The following is a 19,032-nucleotide window of genomic DNA, read 5'->3' as shown; positions in this document are numbered from 1 at the left end:
GGATGCTCAAGAAAGAAGCGAGGAAAGCGGGCATGTCCTGAAGCCCGGTTAAGTCTGAAGCCACCTTGGCCAGGGATCAAGCAAGACCCCCTGGGCAACAGGCGGTTGGTGAGCAGGCACCACCTAGTGGTCAGTCTCCAAAATGACATCTCTAGGGAACTGGGGCAATGTCCCCCAACAGGCCAGGTTGAGAGCTTGTTTAAAAGCCACCTTATTTATTTTGGGTGCCACAGGCAGTGCAGTTTCTGTTTTCCTTGGCTGGTTCTGCAGGCACTGTTTTTCCTCCCTGGAAGTCATAAAAAGCACTTGGAAATGTTAAAGTTTTCCCAAGCTGTGCGGATCTGGCCTGATGGTGGCCTGCCTGGTGACCTTTTCAGGCTCCGAGAGGTAAAGCTGACTGGGGACCTGCTGCCAGCTGCTTGCTTTGCAGACATCACCTCCTTCTGGTCTCCATTGACTGTTCCTGTCCCGCCCTGTGCACCAGGGACCTGCACACCAGACAGGTCCCCCCACCCTGTAGCTGGGACCCAGATTCAGGGATTATTATGGGCTGAGTGGTGAACACAAGGCCATCTCTGTGAGTCTCCATCCCCCTCTCCCGTAATATGGACAGAGAGGTGTCTGAACTGTTCTCGGGCCGCTGAGAATTTATGAAAGTGAAAGGAGTCTGTCTCTTCTTCTAAAACATATGTGGGTAGACAGTACTAGACCAGGCAGGAGAGGCACCGTGGGTGCCTTTTCCTAGATCACCATCTTCCTCCTCACAGGGCTTTCAGAGTCCTCTTCAGGTCTCACTCTTCCCGTGGGCAGTCCCACCCCAGAGGCCAAGACCCCGCTCTTTTCTGTCACATGGTCTGTCCAACTCCAGCTTCCTCATCCACCCTGATTTTGACAATTCTTTCATTCGAGAATCACACCAAAGTTTCATTTTCTGTTTCTTCAGAAAGCCAGAGGGCGGGGAAGGGGTGCAGCCAGATGGGTATTAGTTTCCGGGGTGGTAACAGCTGGTGTCTGCAGGTCCAAACAAGCATTCTTTCTTGTGGACTCAGAGCCCCAGGCCTGGCCACAGTGCTGGGACCTGCCACCCCCACCCCTAAAAGTGCCCCACGGCTGCTGGGAGCATGGCGGAGGCTTCTGTGGACCTGGGCACGGGAGGTAAGTTAAACTCTTCCTTCACCACCTTTGGGTCCTGGGTGAAGTTTCTACGGCTCCTGGCTGTTTCCTTAGCCCAGACGGCAGCAGGACTCTGAGGTCACCACAGAGAAGTCAGCTTGCTTCAGGGATCCTGTGCCCCAGATCCTTCATGTCCTCTTACCTCATAGATGAGGTCACCAAGGCCTGTGACAGGCCTGGGGCTCTGAACTGTCATCTCGAGAGAGGACTTTGCTTTGATAGGAAGATGTGACTTTGATTTTGTAGTCAAGCTTTTCTCCTGCCCTAGTCAAATCCTTGCTGCAATCATGTAGTCCATCTAGGGGCTTCTGGGCTATGGGAGGCTACGGGGTGCAGGGCTGTGTGAGGCTGCGATGCTGTGGACAGGATTTAATTTACTGCTTGTCTAGGTCCTTCTGGGTTATCCTTTCTTATTTCAGACCTGGAAACATACTAGAAGTTGCTGCTCATAAGCTATCAGGGAGGGGCCAGGCCAGGTGCCAGTTTCTTTCCTGGGCAAAGAAGACCAGGAACTAAAACTCGCCTGACTCCTGTAGTTTCCTAACACTACTAACCTGTCCAGCCTTACCAACTCCAGTCTTCTGCTTCCTAACGTCCCGCTTTCAGACCCTGCAACCAGTCCTTCAAGCCCACCCTTTGGGGAAGGCTTTGCCTCTCTTGTGTGTCTTTAGGGGTCAGTGGGGGAGGGGAGGGGAGGGGAGCCTGCTACACGACACACTCCCCAGCAAAGGTTTCTCAAGGCAAGGCAAAGCCAACCCAGGAATAGAGATGCTAAGTCCTCTAATTCCAGCACTGCAGTGGGGGTGGATCTGGGGCTGAAGCAGGAGGATTGCTGTGAATTTCAAGCTAGCCTGAGCTATATGGTAAGACTTTGTCAGGAGAGGAAAGAAAGAAAGTTAAAGGCAGACACACGGACAAGCAGACGAACCTGCTGAAAGGAGCATGAGGTGGGACTTGGGGGACCCTCGGGGTTAGGCACAGAGGAGGCTGGTTGGCTAGCAGAGGCCCATCGAAGCTCCCGGTGGAGGGATCTGGGGGCAAGCTTTCTGGAGTTGGTGGCCATCTGGAAGATGGCTTCAAGGCCCAGGTAAAAGAACTGAGCTGGGTTTTCCGGGGCTCCTGCTCTATCAGGCATGGGAGGAGAGACCCATTTCTCTTATCTGCTGGACTCCTGACCTGGGAACACCCACACCATAGATGTGGGTGCTGAGCTGGAGAGAAAGGGAGTCCCTGGCCGGGCTGGGAGAGACATCAAGACACCACGGAGGGACTTCAGGGCCAGACTTGGTTTCACACCTCTCCCTCTTGCTCCATCGTCTGAGGGCTGAGGGTTCCTACCTGCTTGACTTCCACATAGTACACAGGGCAGGCTGCATATGACTTTACCACTCCAGACATCTATCTGTGGAGCCAGCGTTCACCTGACTGACACCCTCGCCTCCGACTGGTATCCTCGCTTACTGTCTGCTTGGCCCAGGTCACGGGTGCCTTCTCTGCTCTAGGGTCTCTCCGGAGATCCCTCCTGTGCCCGGAAGCTTGGATGCAGGGTGTCCCCGGGGACTAGGCTTGACTCAGTTCTTCTCTGTGTTCCTCCCCGAGACAACCTGGAGCAGAAGATCCTGCAGGTGTTGAGTGATGCTGGTAGTCCTGTGCAGATCGACCAGCTGTTGAAGAAGTTACAAGTGCCCAAGAAAATCCTCAACCAAGTCCTTTACCGCCTGAAGAAAGAGGGCCGAGTGTCCTCGCCGGCGCCAGCGACGTGGTCCTTAGGTGGAGATGGGGCTTCCGGAGATGGGGCTCCCGAGATCCCTGAGGACTCCGCTGCCCAGCCTAGCCTTGGTAATCTGTCACGTCGGCAGAGCAGAAGCCCCTCCCCCCACCACCACATACACCCCTTAAGAGCCATCTTGTCATAGGCAAGCCCAGATTCAGGCTTGGCTTCAAATCTGAGCTCGGCCATCCCCTCTCTGTCTCTGGATTTCTCCCGGCCAATGGAGCTAATGTTGAGCCTAGGGCTTAGCCATAGAAGGCTTGCAGTAGACAACAGCAGGGTCAAAGACACAACCCAGGCAATAGTCACAGCGAGAGTGAGGGCTGACGGTAAGTAAGGATTCACTCAGAGCCTTCGGGTGACTTTGAGAGCCACGGAGAAGAAAGGACCCACAGTTCCAAGTGCTGACACTGCCCCCGCCCCCCCCCCCCCCACACCAGAGCCATCTTGCCTTCATTCAACCCTCAGACAGAGACAGGAAAGGAAGCAGCCTCAACCTTCAACAGACAGCATCCATGACCCAAGCAGATCGGAAGCCCTGGGACCCAGCCTAATGTGCTGTCCCCCAGCTCTCCGGAGAAACTATTCTGTTTTTAATGGAGCAGGGCATCTCCTGTCTTCAACTGACACATCCTTCTTCCAGTCCCAAGACCCTAATGAGATGTGGGTGCAGCTCCAGAGAGTCCTGGCCTGCATCTCGGTGCATGCTGGAGGCCTCCCCAGACCCCTGAAGCTCCATGGGAGTGTCAGAGGCCAGACTCACTGTTAGAAGAGAGAGGTTCTAAATGGTGAGATGTGGGCTCTGACACCCCTGCGTCAGTCTGCGCCAGTCTCTAGGGTGAGAGCCTCATCCGCTTGGTCTCCAGAGGACCACTGTCCCCAAGATGACCCAATATGTGCTTCTGACAGACCCTCGCCATGTCCCTGGGCTTCACGAGTATCCCAGGCCACAGGCAGTAGGTGGTGGGTAGATGCAAGCCCAGGGCTCTCTTCCCACGAAGCACCTGCCTCCTGCTTTGCAGAAGAAAGGATATTAAGATTCCTGGAGACTAAAGGGCCCCAGAGGGCCCTGCATATCGCCAAGGCTCTGGGAATGACGACGGCCAAAGAAGTGAACCCCATCCTGTATTCCATGAGGAATAAGCACCTTCTGACCGTGTCTGACACACAGATGTGGACCATCTACCGCTCAAGCCAGGAAGGCCAAGAGCGAGGTATGAGAGGTCAAAGTCGGTTTGGGGAGGTCGGGGGTCAAGGGTCAGGTTGGGAAGGTCAAGTTTCAGGTCAGGAAGGTCAAGGGTCAGGATTAGGTCACTGAGGGTCAGGTTGAAGAAAAAAATCAAGGATAAGGATTGGATGGTCTAGGGACAGATTTTTTTGTTGCTGTTGTTGTTGCAGATTTTCTTTTATATTTGTGCATCTTATTTTATCTGTACGAGTGCATTGCCTGCGTGTACACGCACCACATGCGTGCACTGCCTGCAGAGGTTAGAAGAGGGAATCGACCTGGCTGGAATCTGAGTTACAGATATAGCTGTGAGCCACCACGTAGGTACTGAGGCCTGGATCCTCTAGAAGAGCAGCTGATGCTCTAACCACTGGGCAAGGCCTCCAGCCTTCGGGTCCGATTTTACTGATACTCTTTAGGGAGGTGTTCTGGGAGGGAGGGTTGCTGCCAGGATTAAGCAGGGAGGGTCATCCAGCGGCTGGTCTTGACTGGTATGAGCCTGCCCGCCTCATTCATAGTGCCCGTAAGGTCTCCAGCCTTTGGCAGAAGAGTGAGCCATCCAAATCTTTAATGAAGTCAGTGGAACCTAAGGACCACGTATGCGAAGAGGGATTTTAATCCAGAAACATGGCTGTCCTGACAGGGGACAGGGGTTGAGTCTGTTGGAAGTCAGTGTGGCGAGCTCAGTACAGTAGAGCTGACTTCATTCCTGAGTTCACGCAGTTCAGGGGAGGTCAGCAGAGGCGGCTGAAGCCAGAGAATGAAAAAGAACCCGAAGATTAGAACAAATTGCCGTTGTTTGAGGCAAAGCAGTGAATTCAGTGAGAGAAGCCAGACTGAATAAGTCAGCTTGGAGAGGAGTTTTGAGTTGAACCAGCCAGCCAGAGTTCAAGAAGAACTAGTATGGATGAGCTTATTCCGCAGTAAGCCTCCGAGACAATTATATCTGGCAAATAAAATTTACATTTCTGCATAAGAGGTTTCTTCTAGCCATCGGTGAGGAGAGAGGAGCCTGGGTGGGGGGGTGGTTCAACTGAGAGGATTCTGGAAGTCTTCTGAGGGCTGAGATGCAGAAAGTCTGGAGGGAGGGACACACTGGAATTGCTCAGCCTGGACACAGGGGTCAGCCTGAATTAGTAATGACTCTTTGCGAACACTTTGTCCAACATGGGGGTTTTCGTCACTCAAAGAAGGCAGACATTATCCCAGCATTTAGGAAGCAGAAGGAGAAGAACTTCAAGTTCAAATCTATCATCCTAAACTACCAAACTCCCCACAAAACCCAAATTGAAAACCAACCATAGGGGGCATTTTCTAGCCATTGCTGAAGTGAAAGGAGCCTGGGGCTCAGGACTACGGGCCCTGCAGGGCTCTGGCAGCAGGGACAGGGTAGGAAGAGAGCGGGAGTCTCCACCATTCTCCCGGTGAGTCACTGAGGCAGGGACACACAGGTAAATCGCCTGCTGCAGGGATGTCAGGAGAGGCTCCTGTCAATCTACCACTGTGTCCATCAAGCAGGAGGAAGGATGCTGTGGCCAGGCAGCTCCTGGATCTTACCTTACACCCTCTTTCTCAGGCCCCCAGGAGGGGGTCTGGGCTCCTGTAGCAGCAGACACCCATGGAAGTTCAGTGCTGTTGATAAGAGACCTCCTCTGTCGCTGAGACAAAGAACTCAATGGGATATTTTTCCATAGCTTGTTCCGGAGTCGGACAAGAGTCCCCTGCGGTTATTTACCAGCAAAATCCGATCAACATGATCTGCCAACAAGGACCCAACAGCCTCATCTCTATTTCCAACTCAAAAGCCATCCAGATTGGCCATGGGAATGTTATGTCAAGACAGACAATCTGTGGTGACCCAGGTAAGAGCAGGGTCCTGAGGGGTTGGGGATTTAGCTCAGTGGTAGACCGCTTGCCTAGCAAGTGTAAGGCCCTGGGTCAGTCCTCAGCTGGGGGGTGGGGTGTCGGGGGGTGTGGTGGGAAGAGGAGGGTCCTGGATAAGGGGGGTACTGAAAGGGGACTTGGTCCTCCAAGGAGAAGGCAACTGCTCCATCTCCTTAGGCACTCCTTAGACTCAGCCTTCCTCAGAGAGACCCGTGGGCCACACCTCACCTGTACTCCCTGTAATTTTGCTCCTTCTCAAGGATATCAAACTTTTTTGCAAGAAAATAATTCACCTCCCCCACCCCTCTCTCAGCAGGACATGGTGAGAGGGTTACTGCAATTCTCTGCTCTGAGCACATTTCTGTCTCTCAAATTATGCCACAAAAAATTGGGGTCATCTTATATTCAGTGGCTTCCTATTTACCTATTTCTGTCTGTCTGTCTACCTATCTACCTAAGTGTGTGTGTGTGTGTGTGTGTGTGTGTGTGTGTGTTTACTGAAGCCCATTCAGAACCAGAGGATGACGTCAGGTGTCCTGTTCTGTCATACCTCATTCATCCAGGGTCTCTCACTGAACCTGGAGCAAGAATTGCAGACAGTAAGTCCCAGAGATCCTGTCTCAGTGTCCCCCCAGCCCTTGGGGTGCAAGTGCCTGCAGTCTGGCCTGGCCTTTTACATGGGTGCTAGGATCCAAGCCCAGGTCCTACACTTGCTGGGCAGTGCTCTTAGCATTCCCAGCCAACCCCCAGCCTCAGCATTTGGTTTTGACGCATGTTGGTACTGTCCAGAGAGTGTTTCCTCAGAATAAGCATATGGCTCAGAGGGTGTGGGGCCACCTCACACTCTGGCCCTGCCACCCACGCACTAGGGTATCAGCCCCAACCCAGATTCCCCCATGCTATCAGGAGAGATCTGCCTCACAGGAGGCTCGTTTCCCCAGCGTGACTCCCCTGGCTCTGATGGCCCTCCTGTCTGCCTATTTTACTTAGGGATGTTAAATGCATCGCCATTTCTCAGACTCAGGTGTATTCGCAAAGTTTCTGCGTTTCCTTTAATTTGAAAAATCATAAAAGCGAGGCTAAAAACACTTGAGAAATAAACACAGCCAGGACCCTTCTCAAGGCTGTGGAGGACTTGTCCGGCCTCGGCGGCCTTCCTTTCCATGGGAGACAAAGGTTGAGGAGACCCAGCAGGCAGGTGCTGTAATAGTACCCTGAGCCCCCGCTGAGAATACAGACTGCCTGACTCCAGCTGCCTCTGGTGCTCGAGCCTGAGAACAGAGCGATCTGGAGTTTCTAGAGAATCCTTGATTCTCTGCCCCGCCCAGGTCCCGGGACTCCTCACCACGCCCCTCTACCCGTGCTAGAGGATGCTGCTGCTCAGGACACGCCCCCTGGTACCCACGGAGCTCAACTCATCCACCTGAACAAGTCCATGCTCCGACGTGTGCAGCTCGGCCACGGCAACGAGATGAACCTCGAGAGGGATCCAGTGGAACACCCCATTTTCAGCTTTAGTAGTAGCCCCCCAGGTAAGGTGGCCTCTGTCGCCCCACATATCTAGAAAGGACCGGAAGCCAGAGTCTTTGCCAGAAGAGAACAATGATGGAAAACTCATTTCTACCCTGACCCGTTGGAGGGGTATCACTGAATAGTACCGAGCTTTTAGATCTGGCACTCGGGGTCCCCAGGCTCCCAGCACCCACGTGCAGCAAACCCCAGTCAGCGCCTACATATGGAGGCTGAGTGGGAGGAAGCCAGATCACAGGGGCGAGCAGAGGCCTGGATGGTGGTCTAGGGAAACAGAGAAGGAAGCAGGTAGTCGATGGTAATAACAGTGTCCTGGTGGTACAGTGACTCGAGGACCCTGCCAGGAACTGTGGATTCTTAGATGATGAGGTCTCGGGGGACAAACAGAGCCAGGGAGAAGTGCCTTCAGAAAGAAATTGGTCAGGGAGACAGGGCACAGCAGTGGGACCAGCAAACAGGACTCTGTGCTGGCCTTCTGTGACTGTTTCTTAGAGTGAAGGGAACCTACATGTAGGGGGAGGGAGGGAAGCCAGGCAAGGACATTCCTGACTTTTTGAGTGTGAAAGTGAAGAGGAGACATCAGGGTTCAGGGGGATGCTGAGGTGAAGCTGGGGCTGGGAGAGAAAAGGTATGAACCACAGTAGGACAGCATGAAATGGTATGGACCACAGTAGGACAGCATGAAATGGTACAGAACACAGTAGGACAGTATGAAATGGTACAGAACACAGTAGGACAGCATGAAATGGTACAGAACACAGTAGGAGAACATGAAATGGTATGGATCATAGTAGGAGAACATGAAATGGTACGGAACATAGTAGGACAGCATGAAATATTACGGACCATAGTAGGACAGCATGCCCTTCATCTGCCACCTGGGAACTGGCCACAGAGAAGATGGAAGCCTCCTGAGGTTCAGAAGATGATGCTGAGTCCTGAGTGGTTTTGCTGGGCTCAGGGTGGAGGGTAGGGGTGGGGGTGGGGGTGGCTTCCAGTCCAGTGGGGACCTGTGCCAGGACATGGAGGTAGAGTGGCTAAGCAGAGGCTATGGGCCAGATCTGCAAGGTCACTGGTGAGACTGAGCCGTGAGGATGGGTGTACACGCCAAGTCCCTCTGCAAATTGCTCGCTTCTCCTGGCTTCTCTCTTTGGTTTACTTGAAGAGTCAACCACCACTGCAGACCCAGAAACTGCATTCAACATGCAAACACCTGAGCCAGGCCCTCACCCTGAGGGAGGCACAACCCAGATAGTCCACATCAAATCCTGCTTGCTAGAGGACACGACCGTCGGCAACAACAACAAGATGACCATCCACCGTAGGTCAAAGGGTGGAGCCAAGGAGTCTGCAGACAGCCAAGAACTGAAAGAAGACACAGGTGAGCCTGGGCACAGGTGGCTGTGTGTGGCCCGCCCTCATTTCTTCATCTGCCCTCAAGGGTCAAGGCAACGGCCTGGTGGGAGGACACAGGGTCTGGAGCTCAGCGAGTGGACCAAAAGCCAGCGTGTAGCTCAGGCTATGGGAGGATGTAGGTGCAGGCGCTGAGGTAATAAAGGGCCACAGAGCGTTTCGAGCAGGACTGAAGCAGAGACCTTTTGGATCTGGAGTAAGAGAATCCTACACAGTCCTACCCGTGGATGGTTAGATTAACAAGGAGGGCCAGGATGTCTGGAAGTCCTGGTATCCGGTGAAGTGCTGTATGACTCACACAGTGAGAACAGGCCATGGGTGGGGTGTCGAGGGTCACAGTCACCAGGCCCAGGTAAGGAACCCTTTAGGGAGCCATCATGGTTGCTCCCAGAGAGGAAGTTGTGAGCCTTGCCATCAAGGAAGCTCTGTGGGAGATAAGGAGCCAACAAGTCCTGCAGAAGGGTTACGAGTGACAAAAAGGCAGGCGCCAAGACCCTGAGGGGAGAGGTGGAGCAGCACGGGGCGGGAGTCTGGGAAATGGGAGGGACCCAGGAGCCTAAAACCCGTAGTGGATGCCTGCCCAGTCTTTCAGAGCCTGAAGGCATGTGTGCAGTGTAGTATTTAAGTCTTCCTGGGCCAGCAAGATGGCTCCGTGGGTGCACGCACTTGCTGCCAAGTCTGAGGACCTGAGTTGCACTCCCCACGGCCCACACGGTGGAAGGAGAGAGCCCACCCATTGTCCTCTGACTTCAGAGACACACAGACAGGCAGAGAGACACACACAGACTCGTGAATGAATGAATGAATGAATGAATGAATGAATGAATCCATGTGTGTGGGGCGGGGGATTTTGGCAGTTTGGGAACAAACTGTCAAATTTGTGCTCCAAACTGTCCTATGGGAACACACGGGCAAGCAGAAACCCATCACAGTGGTTGCCAGATAAATACTTCTCAAGAGTCTGAAGGATGCCTTCCTCTTCTCCCTGTCCCCTAGGTGCAAGTTCTGAAGCCACGCCACCCAGAAGCTGCTTGCACACACCCAGCGACTCCACCCTGCTCACCTCTGAGCTGACAGCTATGGCTCTGGGAGATGGCAGCCCCCAGATCACAGAATCTATGCTTAGAGAGGATGAAGTGCAGGCCGCAGAAACCTGTCAGACGCAGGACTGAGGTGAGAGGAGGGAGGTGGCGAGGGCACAGGCACAGGTGGAGAGGCCTGTGGGGCTGTTTGTGGCTGCACACAGGGCCTGGACTAGATGTGTGTGTGTGTGTGTGTGTGTGTGTGTGTGTGTGTGTGTGTGTGTGTGTGTGACCCAGATGTGATATTCTCACACTGTATTGACAACTTGGTCCTGTCCTGGCTGCAAAGTCATCCACACACAGTCTCTAGATGGATTCGCTCGCTGCCTCATGAGGTTATTGGGCTGGGGTAGAGACTTTGGGAGGGCAAAGAAAATGAGTCAATGAAGACAATCAGTGCATTCAGTCCAGACCGGCTTTGATCCACCATGTCACCAAGGGTGACCTTGAATTTCTGATCTCCTGGCCTCCAATTCCTGAGTGCTGGGATCATAGGCATGGACCACCAAGTCCAGTTTATGAGATGCTAAGGAGGAAACTCCGTGTATACAGGACTTCATGCATACCTCACAAGCTCTACCTATGCAGGCTTCATGCATGCCTCACAGGCTCTACCCATGCAGGCTTCATGCATACCTTACAGGCTCTACCAATGTAGGGCTTCATGCATGCATGCCTCACAAGGCTCTACCCATGAAGTGCTTCATGTATGCATGCCTCACAAGGCTCTACCCATGAAGTGCTTCATGTATGCATGCCTCACAAAGCTCTACCCATGAAGTGCTTCATGTATGCCTCACAAGGCTCTACCCATGAAGTGCTTCATGCATGCCTCACAGGCTCTACCCATGCAGCCCCAGTTCCAGCCTGGGTCATGCCCCTTCAAGTCTCTCAGTCATCTCTTCCTGTCATGCCCTTCTGCCCTACCATAGGCCAGAAAGCAATGGAGCCACAAGACCATAGACCTCTCTGCCACCATGAGCCAAACCAACCTTTCCTGCCTCAAGATCAATGAATCAATCAATACATCGATCAGTCAACCATATGAGCCAGTTGTACCACTCCTGGGTGTTCACCGGAAGGGAAAAGTCAACACAGAGAGACGTCTGCATATCCATGCAGACGGTGGTCCTGTTCCCAGCAGATAAGAGATGGAACCAACCTTGCTGTCCCGCAGTAAAAGATGGGCGAATGTGGAGTAGCACACAGCCATGAAAAATACTGAGGTTGTCATTGGCTGGAAGAAGATGACACCAGAGACCACCACGTTAAGTGAATGAAAGCCATCTTAGAATGACAACGGTCACGTCTTCCTCTCTTTTGTGGCTCCTGGACTTTATGATAGATTCCTGGAATCATACACAGATGTGACATTAAAGTACACGTGACACCAGCCAGGGAATGAAGGGACCAACAGGAGGATGGGGGGAGAGAGAGGCAGGGTCATAGCCCAAGGGGGTAAAGTCCAAAGGAGGGGTGTCACAGCTGAGGGGGGTCATGGCCAAGGGGAGATCACAGCCAATTGGGGTCACAGGTAAGGGGGGGGTCACAGTTGAGGGGGGCAAGGCCGAGGAGGGGTCATGGGTGAGAAGGGATCACAGCCATGGGGTTCACGGTGGAAGGGAGATCATGGCCAAAGTGGTTCATGGCTGTGGGGGTATCACAGTCGTGGGGGTTCACGGCCGAATGAATGCGATGCACTTTCGTACAAAGGTGTGCCTCTGAAACTAAAGAGCGTCAGGCCACTCAGATAACGGATTTAAAGAATTAAACCAGGGGCGGGCGAGACGGCTCAGAAGTAAAGGCTCTTGCCTCCCAAGCCCCATGACCAGGGCAGCCTACTGCACCCAGTTGATGCCATACACAAAGCTGAGGGCCTCGTTAGTCTCCTCGGCCTTCCACTAGGAGGCTATGAGGCATCGCTTTAAGGAGAGTGCCTCACTAGACCCTGAACCTGCCATGGTGACCTTAGTTCTCCAGGATCCACATGCCGCGAACAACTTTCTTACCATCATAACCCACCCAGCTCAGGGTGCTTGATCATAGCAGCCTAAACAGGCAAGGCTCGCCTCAATCCTTGGCCCTGTAGCAGTGATTCGCTGGCCCATGTGTCAATCAACCAGCCTTGGCCAGTCAACAGACAGGAATCATTTACCGTATGCCAGATAGCTAACGTTTTCCAAAACCTTGGGGTTCTGAGTGCTGGGGGAAGGGTAATGGAGCTTTGAAATGAACGGGAAAAAAAAAAAAAGGAAGAATCAGCTAGCCAGGAAGGCAGCTCCCGAGTGGAACCAAGTGACTCTTAGTGTGTGCAGGTCATGTGCAGCCTCCCAGTGCCGCGTGCTTTCTCCCCCTTTGCTCTACCTCTCGTGTGAGGTGTAGGCTGTTGTACCTAGAAGCTATGTCCCCGGGTCCGTCTGTCTTGGTGTGTGTGTTGGTGCAGCTCACTCAGCACAGGGTCTCAGAGGGACTCTTGGTGTCCTCAGCCCAGCCATCCTAAGGCTCCCCAGCCTTAGCCATACCTAAGAAGGATCTTAGGCATCCATACAGCACTCCAGTGGGATAGCCTGTTCCTGCAGGGAGTGCTGGGATGTGGTGTCTGGTGATTCCAGCTACCCCTGAACCAGAGATTAGTCCTGCACTTGTCAAAAAACCCAGTGGTTCCCTTAGCGCTGGAGCTGGGACAGCCGGTGCAGCTCCTCTCTTCTCTCCCACACACCCAGAACCTTCTGTTCACCAAAAGCTTCTGAGCTCAGAAAGGCCTTTGAAACCTCTGGCCACCTTCATCCATTCCGTGCACTATTCTGTTTCCACCAACACTGCTCTCTTCCAGCACCACCTACCCATCATACTCTCTCTAGCCCCACCCACCCTGCACGCTCTCTTCCGGCCCCACCCACCCAGTACGTTCACTTTCTGGCCCCACCCATCCTGCGTACTCTCTCTGGCCCCACCCACCCTGCAGGCTCTCTCTCCATCCTTGTCTACTCTCCTCCAGCCAGGCCTACCACTCACCTCTACAGATGAGCAGACTGGCTTGCTTGTTGATGACAGAAAGCTGGATTGTGTGTGCCTGCACAAGGGATGAGCTGTAGATTGTTCCAGGCTTAAGTCCTGCTTCAGGAATATTTGCATCCAGGGGCTCTGGCTGACCCAACCCCCGCCTCCTTTCATTCTGCTTCTCCCGTACTAGTGAAGATGGCCCTTGGCCCCAGTATGACTGTCAGTGCATATGACAGCTCTGATTTCCTTCTCCACCCAGCTGAAAGCCACCCCCTAACTAGTCGTGGGCCAGAGCAATAAGACACTTCCTTGATTGGCCTCTAGTGTTAAAAGGCTACCCCCAGAGCCAGAGAGAAGCTGTCACAGAAACTGTCAGAGAAGTCAAGGCTGTGGGAAGGTGGAGGGCAGGGATGGGCCAAGGGTGTATGGGCAGATCTCTGAAGCATTCAGGAAAGAGTTGCTACGCAGACAAGAGGCTCAGGAGACACTTGGGTGGAGAAACCATGGCCCGTAGCCTGGTTTTCTCACTCTCAATCCCCTGGGGCCTCTGGGGACTTTGCAGGCTGCATTGGGCCCTGAGGCTAGAGAGGGAACCGTGGCAACCAAGAGCTGGATGTCAATGGCACACCTCAGAGGGGATGGTTGCAATGAATAATTGGCCCGCAGCCTCTGAGCCTCAGAGCAGCGCTGGGGAGCTGAGGACTCTAAGTTCTGGTCTCTGAGGTCAGGTGAGGAAGTCTGAGACCTGATCGGACTCTAAGGAAGGCAACAGAGATAAGGGGGCACTTGGGGATGAAAGAAAGTCAAGAGCAAAGGAAACCGAGATAGAAAGTCGGTGGACAAAGGAGTCAAGGCCAGAGGTTGTTTGTACAAGTCTTAGCCATAAGCCAGCTTACCCGCAAATGTGTTCCCTGGAAGCTGGGCCGTGGGGCTCGCTGTGGACAGGGATCCTGTACCACGGCACAGTCTTCTTGGTCACTGTGGTCACAGACAGTCTGGAAAGCATGTTGCCTTGGGGCATCCCATTGTCAACGAAAGCTAAGTGCAGGTGGCTGGTCTCATCTTCCTTCTCCACCCAGCTGAAAGCCAGAGGCAGATCTCAGAGCCAGCCTGAGGTCCACAGTGAAGCCAGCCCAGTGTCTATGGGGAACAAACTGAGCTCCTGAGCTTGCCCAAGCAGAGGCCTTGCTGCCCAGCGCCGGTTCCCCCTCTGCAATTAATTTCTCATAAATGCGCTGATAAAGTGCTGCGCGGCTAATGGAGGCTGGAGGTGAAGGGCGAAGCCATCTCTCAGGAGAGGAAATTAACGAGGCGCCATTAAAAGCAAGAAGTGATTGAGTCAGCGATCCTCAGCCCACCTGCCCCTCCCTCAGGGTGAGGAGAGAATTTGGCCTTTGGTTGGGGGTGTGCCATCCACTCAGCCTGGGCACTGAAGGGGCCTTTCACCTGTGCTTTGGGTGGAAACAGCTAACACGGGAAGCTGAGCGTAGGGAAGGGAACGGGGAGTTCATCCGGGATCCTGTTGCTTTGGGGAAATGGGTAAAATTAGGTATCCCAGAGGTCGTAGGATGCAGGATTTCAAGAATGGCTGTATCCAGGCACCCAGGCCTTCTTTATCAACAGCTCGCCTTCCGTGTGACTGCCAGCCACCTACGGCAGAGTCCCGCCTGTTAGCAGAGACTTCAAATAGAAAAATACCAGGAAAATGTCCCACGGCGAATTCTGATTGGTTGAGAACAGGTCACATGCTGATTCTTGAACCAATCATGATTCCTGTGACGCCAAATTCACTCCCTAATGGTAGTGAGAGGTGAGATTTCCTTGTGGAGTGTGTCCCAGGAAAGAGGAAAGCAATTTTAGACTGACAGAAACCAGGACCCATTCTCCGTACAGCTGTGGATGTTTCTAGAAGCCCACAGAATAAGGAAAACGTTTCTTCCTTCCTTCCTTCCTTCCTTTCTTTCTTTTTAGCTTTATTTTTTCTTTTATTGGATATTTTCTTTATTTACATTTCAAATGTTATCCCCTTTCCCGGTTCCCCCCCCCGGAAGTCCCCTATCCTATGCCCCCCTCCCCCTGCTTCTATGAGGATACTCCCCCACTCACCCAATATCTCCCTCCCACCTCCCTGCCCTAGCATTCCCCTACACTGGGGCATCGAGCCTTCACAGGATCAAGGGCCTCTCCTCCCATTAATGCCTGACAATGCCATCCTCTGCTACATACGCAACTGGAGCCATCAGTCCCTCCATGTGTATTCTTTGGTTGATGGTTTAGTCCTGGGAGCTCTGAGGTGTCTGGTTGGTTGATACTGTGGTTCTTCCTAAAGCAAGGGGAAACATCTTTACTTGAAAGCAGTGGGGATGTGAGGCGCTCTGAGCAGGCTTGAAAGCAGATTCAGAGTCAGCTGAGGCCTCCCTGCTGGCCCAGGCTTCAGGATAGCTGCTCTGAGGGGAGGGTCATCAGCCTTCCATTGAGACAACAGGTGCCAGAGACAGTAGCTCAGAGAACAGCTTCCTGTGACAGGGCCCTCCCTCAGTCTCTCGCACTTCTTGTCCCACACCAGAGCTTCATCTTATGTATCTTCTGCAGAACTCTGGGGGTTGTGATGACAGACCGGACATTTGGGGGAGGGTTTGCTTTCCACATTGGCACTTGTGCATGCTAGGGGTGTAACTCTGATGTTTAACTGAAGTTTTGCACTGGGCTGTGTGCACAGTGGGAGTTGGGGTAAGTGGCCCAAAAATTGCAGAAAACCCTACTCCCCTTAGAGTATCTCTCTAAAAAGGAGTTTTTAGAAAAACTCGAAATATGAAGGGCAGAGGCAAAGTTAAGATTTTGGAAAGAGGAATGAGGGAGGTGCAGTGGCTTCTGAGCTCTTGTGTCAGCACCCTTTGGGGAGGTTAACCCCCTGAAACAGGCAGTCAGGCTGGCACAGAATGCCCAGAGGGGAAGGATGGAAGCCTGCCTGTCACAGTGCAGAAGAGGAAACATTTTCAGTGTGACATAAGGGCTGGAAGCAATGGCTCACAAAAGGTTTGTCAGACAGTACCCTGGATACTTGAACTGTCATCTCCATAAAGCCTAGATTCACCAGGGAAGAGAGTCTCAGTGAGATTTGCCTAGGTCAGGTTGACCTGGGAGCATGTCTCTAGGGGATTGTCTTGATTGAGTTAATAGAAATCCCAGCCCACTGTGAGCAGCACCATTCCCTAAGCACGGCAAGTTGAACTGTGTGAGAGTAGAGAAATCTAACTGAGCACAAGCAAGCAGGCCAACATGCTTTCACTTCTCTCTGCTTGTGGCTTTGGATGTGACATCACCAATTGCTTCCAGTCCCTGACTTGACTTTCCCACAATGATGGATTATAATCTGGAATGGTGAGGTGAATAAATTCTTGTTGCTGTAAAATTATATATATATCTTTTACCCCACTAGGTCCAGCACCTCCATGCCCCAAGATATCTGATAGCTATCTTCATCTCAGTCAGCAAAGCGTCTCACCTGCTCTGCTCCATCCCATATCACACTGCTGATGGCTACTCTCTGAGCCTGGCAGCCATCTCTCTACCTATCTAGTTCCCAAGGCAGGTTGCCATCATGCCAGACATACACATCCCAATTCCGTGGCAGCCTAGTGTCTCCAGCCGCCACACACTCTCTTGAACTTAAATCACCACACGAAAGAACACACAACACAATAACCTCTGACCCAATTGATAAGATATAATTGCCCACATAGACATTCAAAGCTCTGTACACATCCATCCCTTGAGAATATTCATAACAACCTGTAAATGTGCAGAGAGGAATCTTAACATCTGCCTCCACGCTCTCTCAGCTGCCTCTCCCTCTCGCTCCAGTCTCCTCCTCTCTCTAAAACTTTTCTCCCGCCCATCCTTCCTTCTCATCCAATGACAGGCCTCGTTCTATCTTGTACCTGCCTTCACCTGTATGACATCCTATAAATCCTCTTTCCCCCTAAATTGTTTTTAGGGTACTTTGTCATGGTAGAGAAATAGATCAGATGGTAAAGTTTTACTTGCAAGATGGATACAAATGGGTGAGGGTGGAGATGGGTGAGTGAATGTGTGTGTGTGTGTGTGTGTGTGTGTGTGTGTGTGTGTGCGCGCGTGTGTGTGCACGTGTGTGTATGTGTGTGTGTGAAGTTTCTAAGAACTTAGGTTTCTAGGTCTCTTAAACACAATGTGGAAAGTTGGAAACTTGTGAATTATACTTTAAAAGATATTTTATTTCTCCAATTGGGATGCTCATATTTCTAGAGGGAAAAACTCTACCCTCTGATTGTTTCAAAGATCAGCATGTGACCCATGCTTGACCAATCAGAACCTTTGGAGGGACATTTTCCAACAGTGTTCTACTTAGCAAGTCTCTCTGCTCTTCAGCTCTTCGGGGCAACGTAGCCCCGGGTTGGGTGAACCACAAAACCAGAGATGAGGAAGAGTTAGGCTGGAGAGGTGGCTTGGTGATTAAGAGCACTTGTTGCTCCTATGAAGAACTAGAATCTACTACACAGCACCCACAGGTCTCCTAAGAACCACCCATAAACCCAGTTCCAGGGGATCCTATGCCTTCTTCTGACCTCTACAGGCACCCGGCATGCACACGACACACAGACATACATGCAAGCAAACCCATACACATAAACTAAAATAAATCGTCATTTAGAAAAGACTTCAGGCACACAAAAATGGTCATGCGCAAGAAAGTTCTGGAATTCAAATGGCATAGTATGGCTCTGCAGACACATGGTGCCACGGGCTTCCCTGCAGAGGGCTGGAGACAGGACTGGAAGTGAGATCCAGATGCTTTATGAGGGCTGTTCCGCTCTGTTCCTGTCCTGGAGAGAGTCTGGAGCAGAAGGAAGGCGCCACGTGGGAAGGCAGGTGCTGTGTGGAGAATCAGAAAGGTGGTTGCTGAGGTGACGGGGAATGTGGGGCGACAGGCGTGCTGCTCTGTTTGTCAGCTTGTTATAAACTAGAGCCACCTGGGAAGAGGGAGCCTCAAGTAAGGAACTGCCTCCCTCAGACTGGACTGTAGGAAAGCCAGTGGGGCATTCTCTTACCTGGTGACTGACGTGGGAGGGCCCAGCCTGGGCCAGTCAGCCTTGGGATGTATAGGAAAGCAGGCTGAACAAGCCATGGGGAGCAAGAGCGTTCATCTGTGACCTCTGCTTCACTTCCTGCCTCCAGGTTCTTGTCTTAAGTTCTTACCCAACTTCGCTGGATGACGGACAGTAACCTGTGAACCAGCCCTCCCTCCTCTCCTTAGGTTGTTTTAGGTCGTGGCCCTTATCACAGCCACGGGAAGCAAGCTAGGACAGAAGCTTTCTCCATTTTTCAAGCAGGAAAATGGAAGCCAATAGTTTAAGCTTTGTGGGTTGCTTTGTTTTGGTGGGTTTTTTTTTTAATGGTATTTTTGTTTTTGTTTTTGTACATGTTTGTCTTAGCCAAGGTTTCTATCCCTGCACAAAACATCGTGACCAAGAAACAAGTTGGGGAGGAAAGGGTTTATTCAGCTTACACTTCCACATTGCTGTTCATCACCAAAGGAAGTCAGGACTGGGACTCAAGCAGGTCAGGAAGCAGGAGCTGATGCAGAGGCCATGGAGAGTGCTGCTTACTGTTGCTCAGCTTGCTCTCCCAGGACCACCAGCCTAGGGGATGGCACCACCCACAATGGGCTGGCCCCTCCCACCTTGATCACTAGTTGAGAAAATGCCTTACAGCTGGATCTCATGGAGGCACTTCCTCAAGGGAGGCTCCTTTCTCTGTAATAACTCCAGCTTGTGTCAAGTGGATACACAAAACCAGCCAGTACAATGTGTTTGTTTATTTTTTTATAATAAAATAAAATAAGATGAAACAAAACCATCGCAGCAAAGTTGATCAAGGCAAAAAACAAAACAAAACAAAAACAAAACCAA

At 52.2% G+C, this 19,032-nt stretch overlaps 1 protein-coding gene across 1 annotated transcript; it reads left to right on the top strand.

Moving 5' to 3' along the window:
- Positions 1-1,121: 1,121 nt before the first annotated feature.
- Zbp1 (Z-DNA binding protein 1) lies at positions 1,122-11,474 on the top strand. The gene is made up of 8 exons (NM_133564.1): positions 1,122-1,155; positions 2,773-3,012; positions 3,967-4,158; positions 5,867-6,034; positions 7,385-7,588; positions 8,752-8,967; positions 9,996-10,172; positions 11,014-11,474. Exons 1-7 carry the CDS (start codon positions 1,122-1,124, stop codon positions 10,169-10,171), a joined length of 1,230 nt encoding a protein of 409 aa, NP_598248.1. The 3' UTR covers position 10,172; positions 11,014-11,474.
- Positions 11,475-19,032: the final 7,558 nt, after the last annotated feature.

The sequence above is a fragment of the Rattus norvegicus genome, chromosome 3 (genome assembly GCF_021556685.1).
Source record: "Rattus norvegicus strain SHRSP/BbbUtx chromosome 3, alternate assembly SHRSP_T2T, whole genome shotgun sequence".
Taxonomy (NCBI): domain Eukaryota; kingdom Metazoa; phylum Chordata; class Mammalia; order Rodentia; family Muridae; genus Rattus; species Rattus norvegicus.
Note: the sequence above shows the minus strand (reverse complement) of the source record. Positions and strands in the feature narration are given on the sequence as shown.

Bases quoted from the DNA above. Each gene is read 5' to 3' on its own strand.
- Zbp1 (NM_133564.1), top strand. From the start codon at position 1,122: ATGGCGGAGGCTTCTGTGGACCTGGGCACGGGAG. The intron at 1,156-2,772 runs GTAAGTTAAACT...TTCCTCCCCGAG, and splicing joins TGTGGACCTGGGCACGGGAG to ACAACCTGGAGCAGAAGATC. The intron at 4,159-5,866 runs GTATGAGAGGTC...ATTTTTCCATAG, and splicing joins CCAGGAAGGCCAAGAGCGAG to CTTGTTCCGGAGTCGGACAA.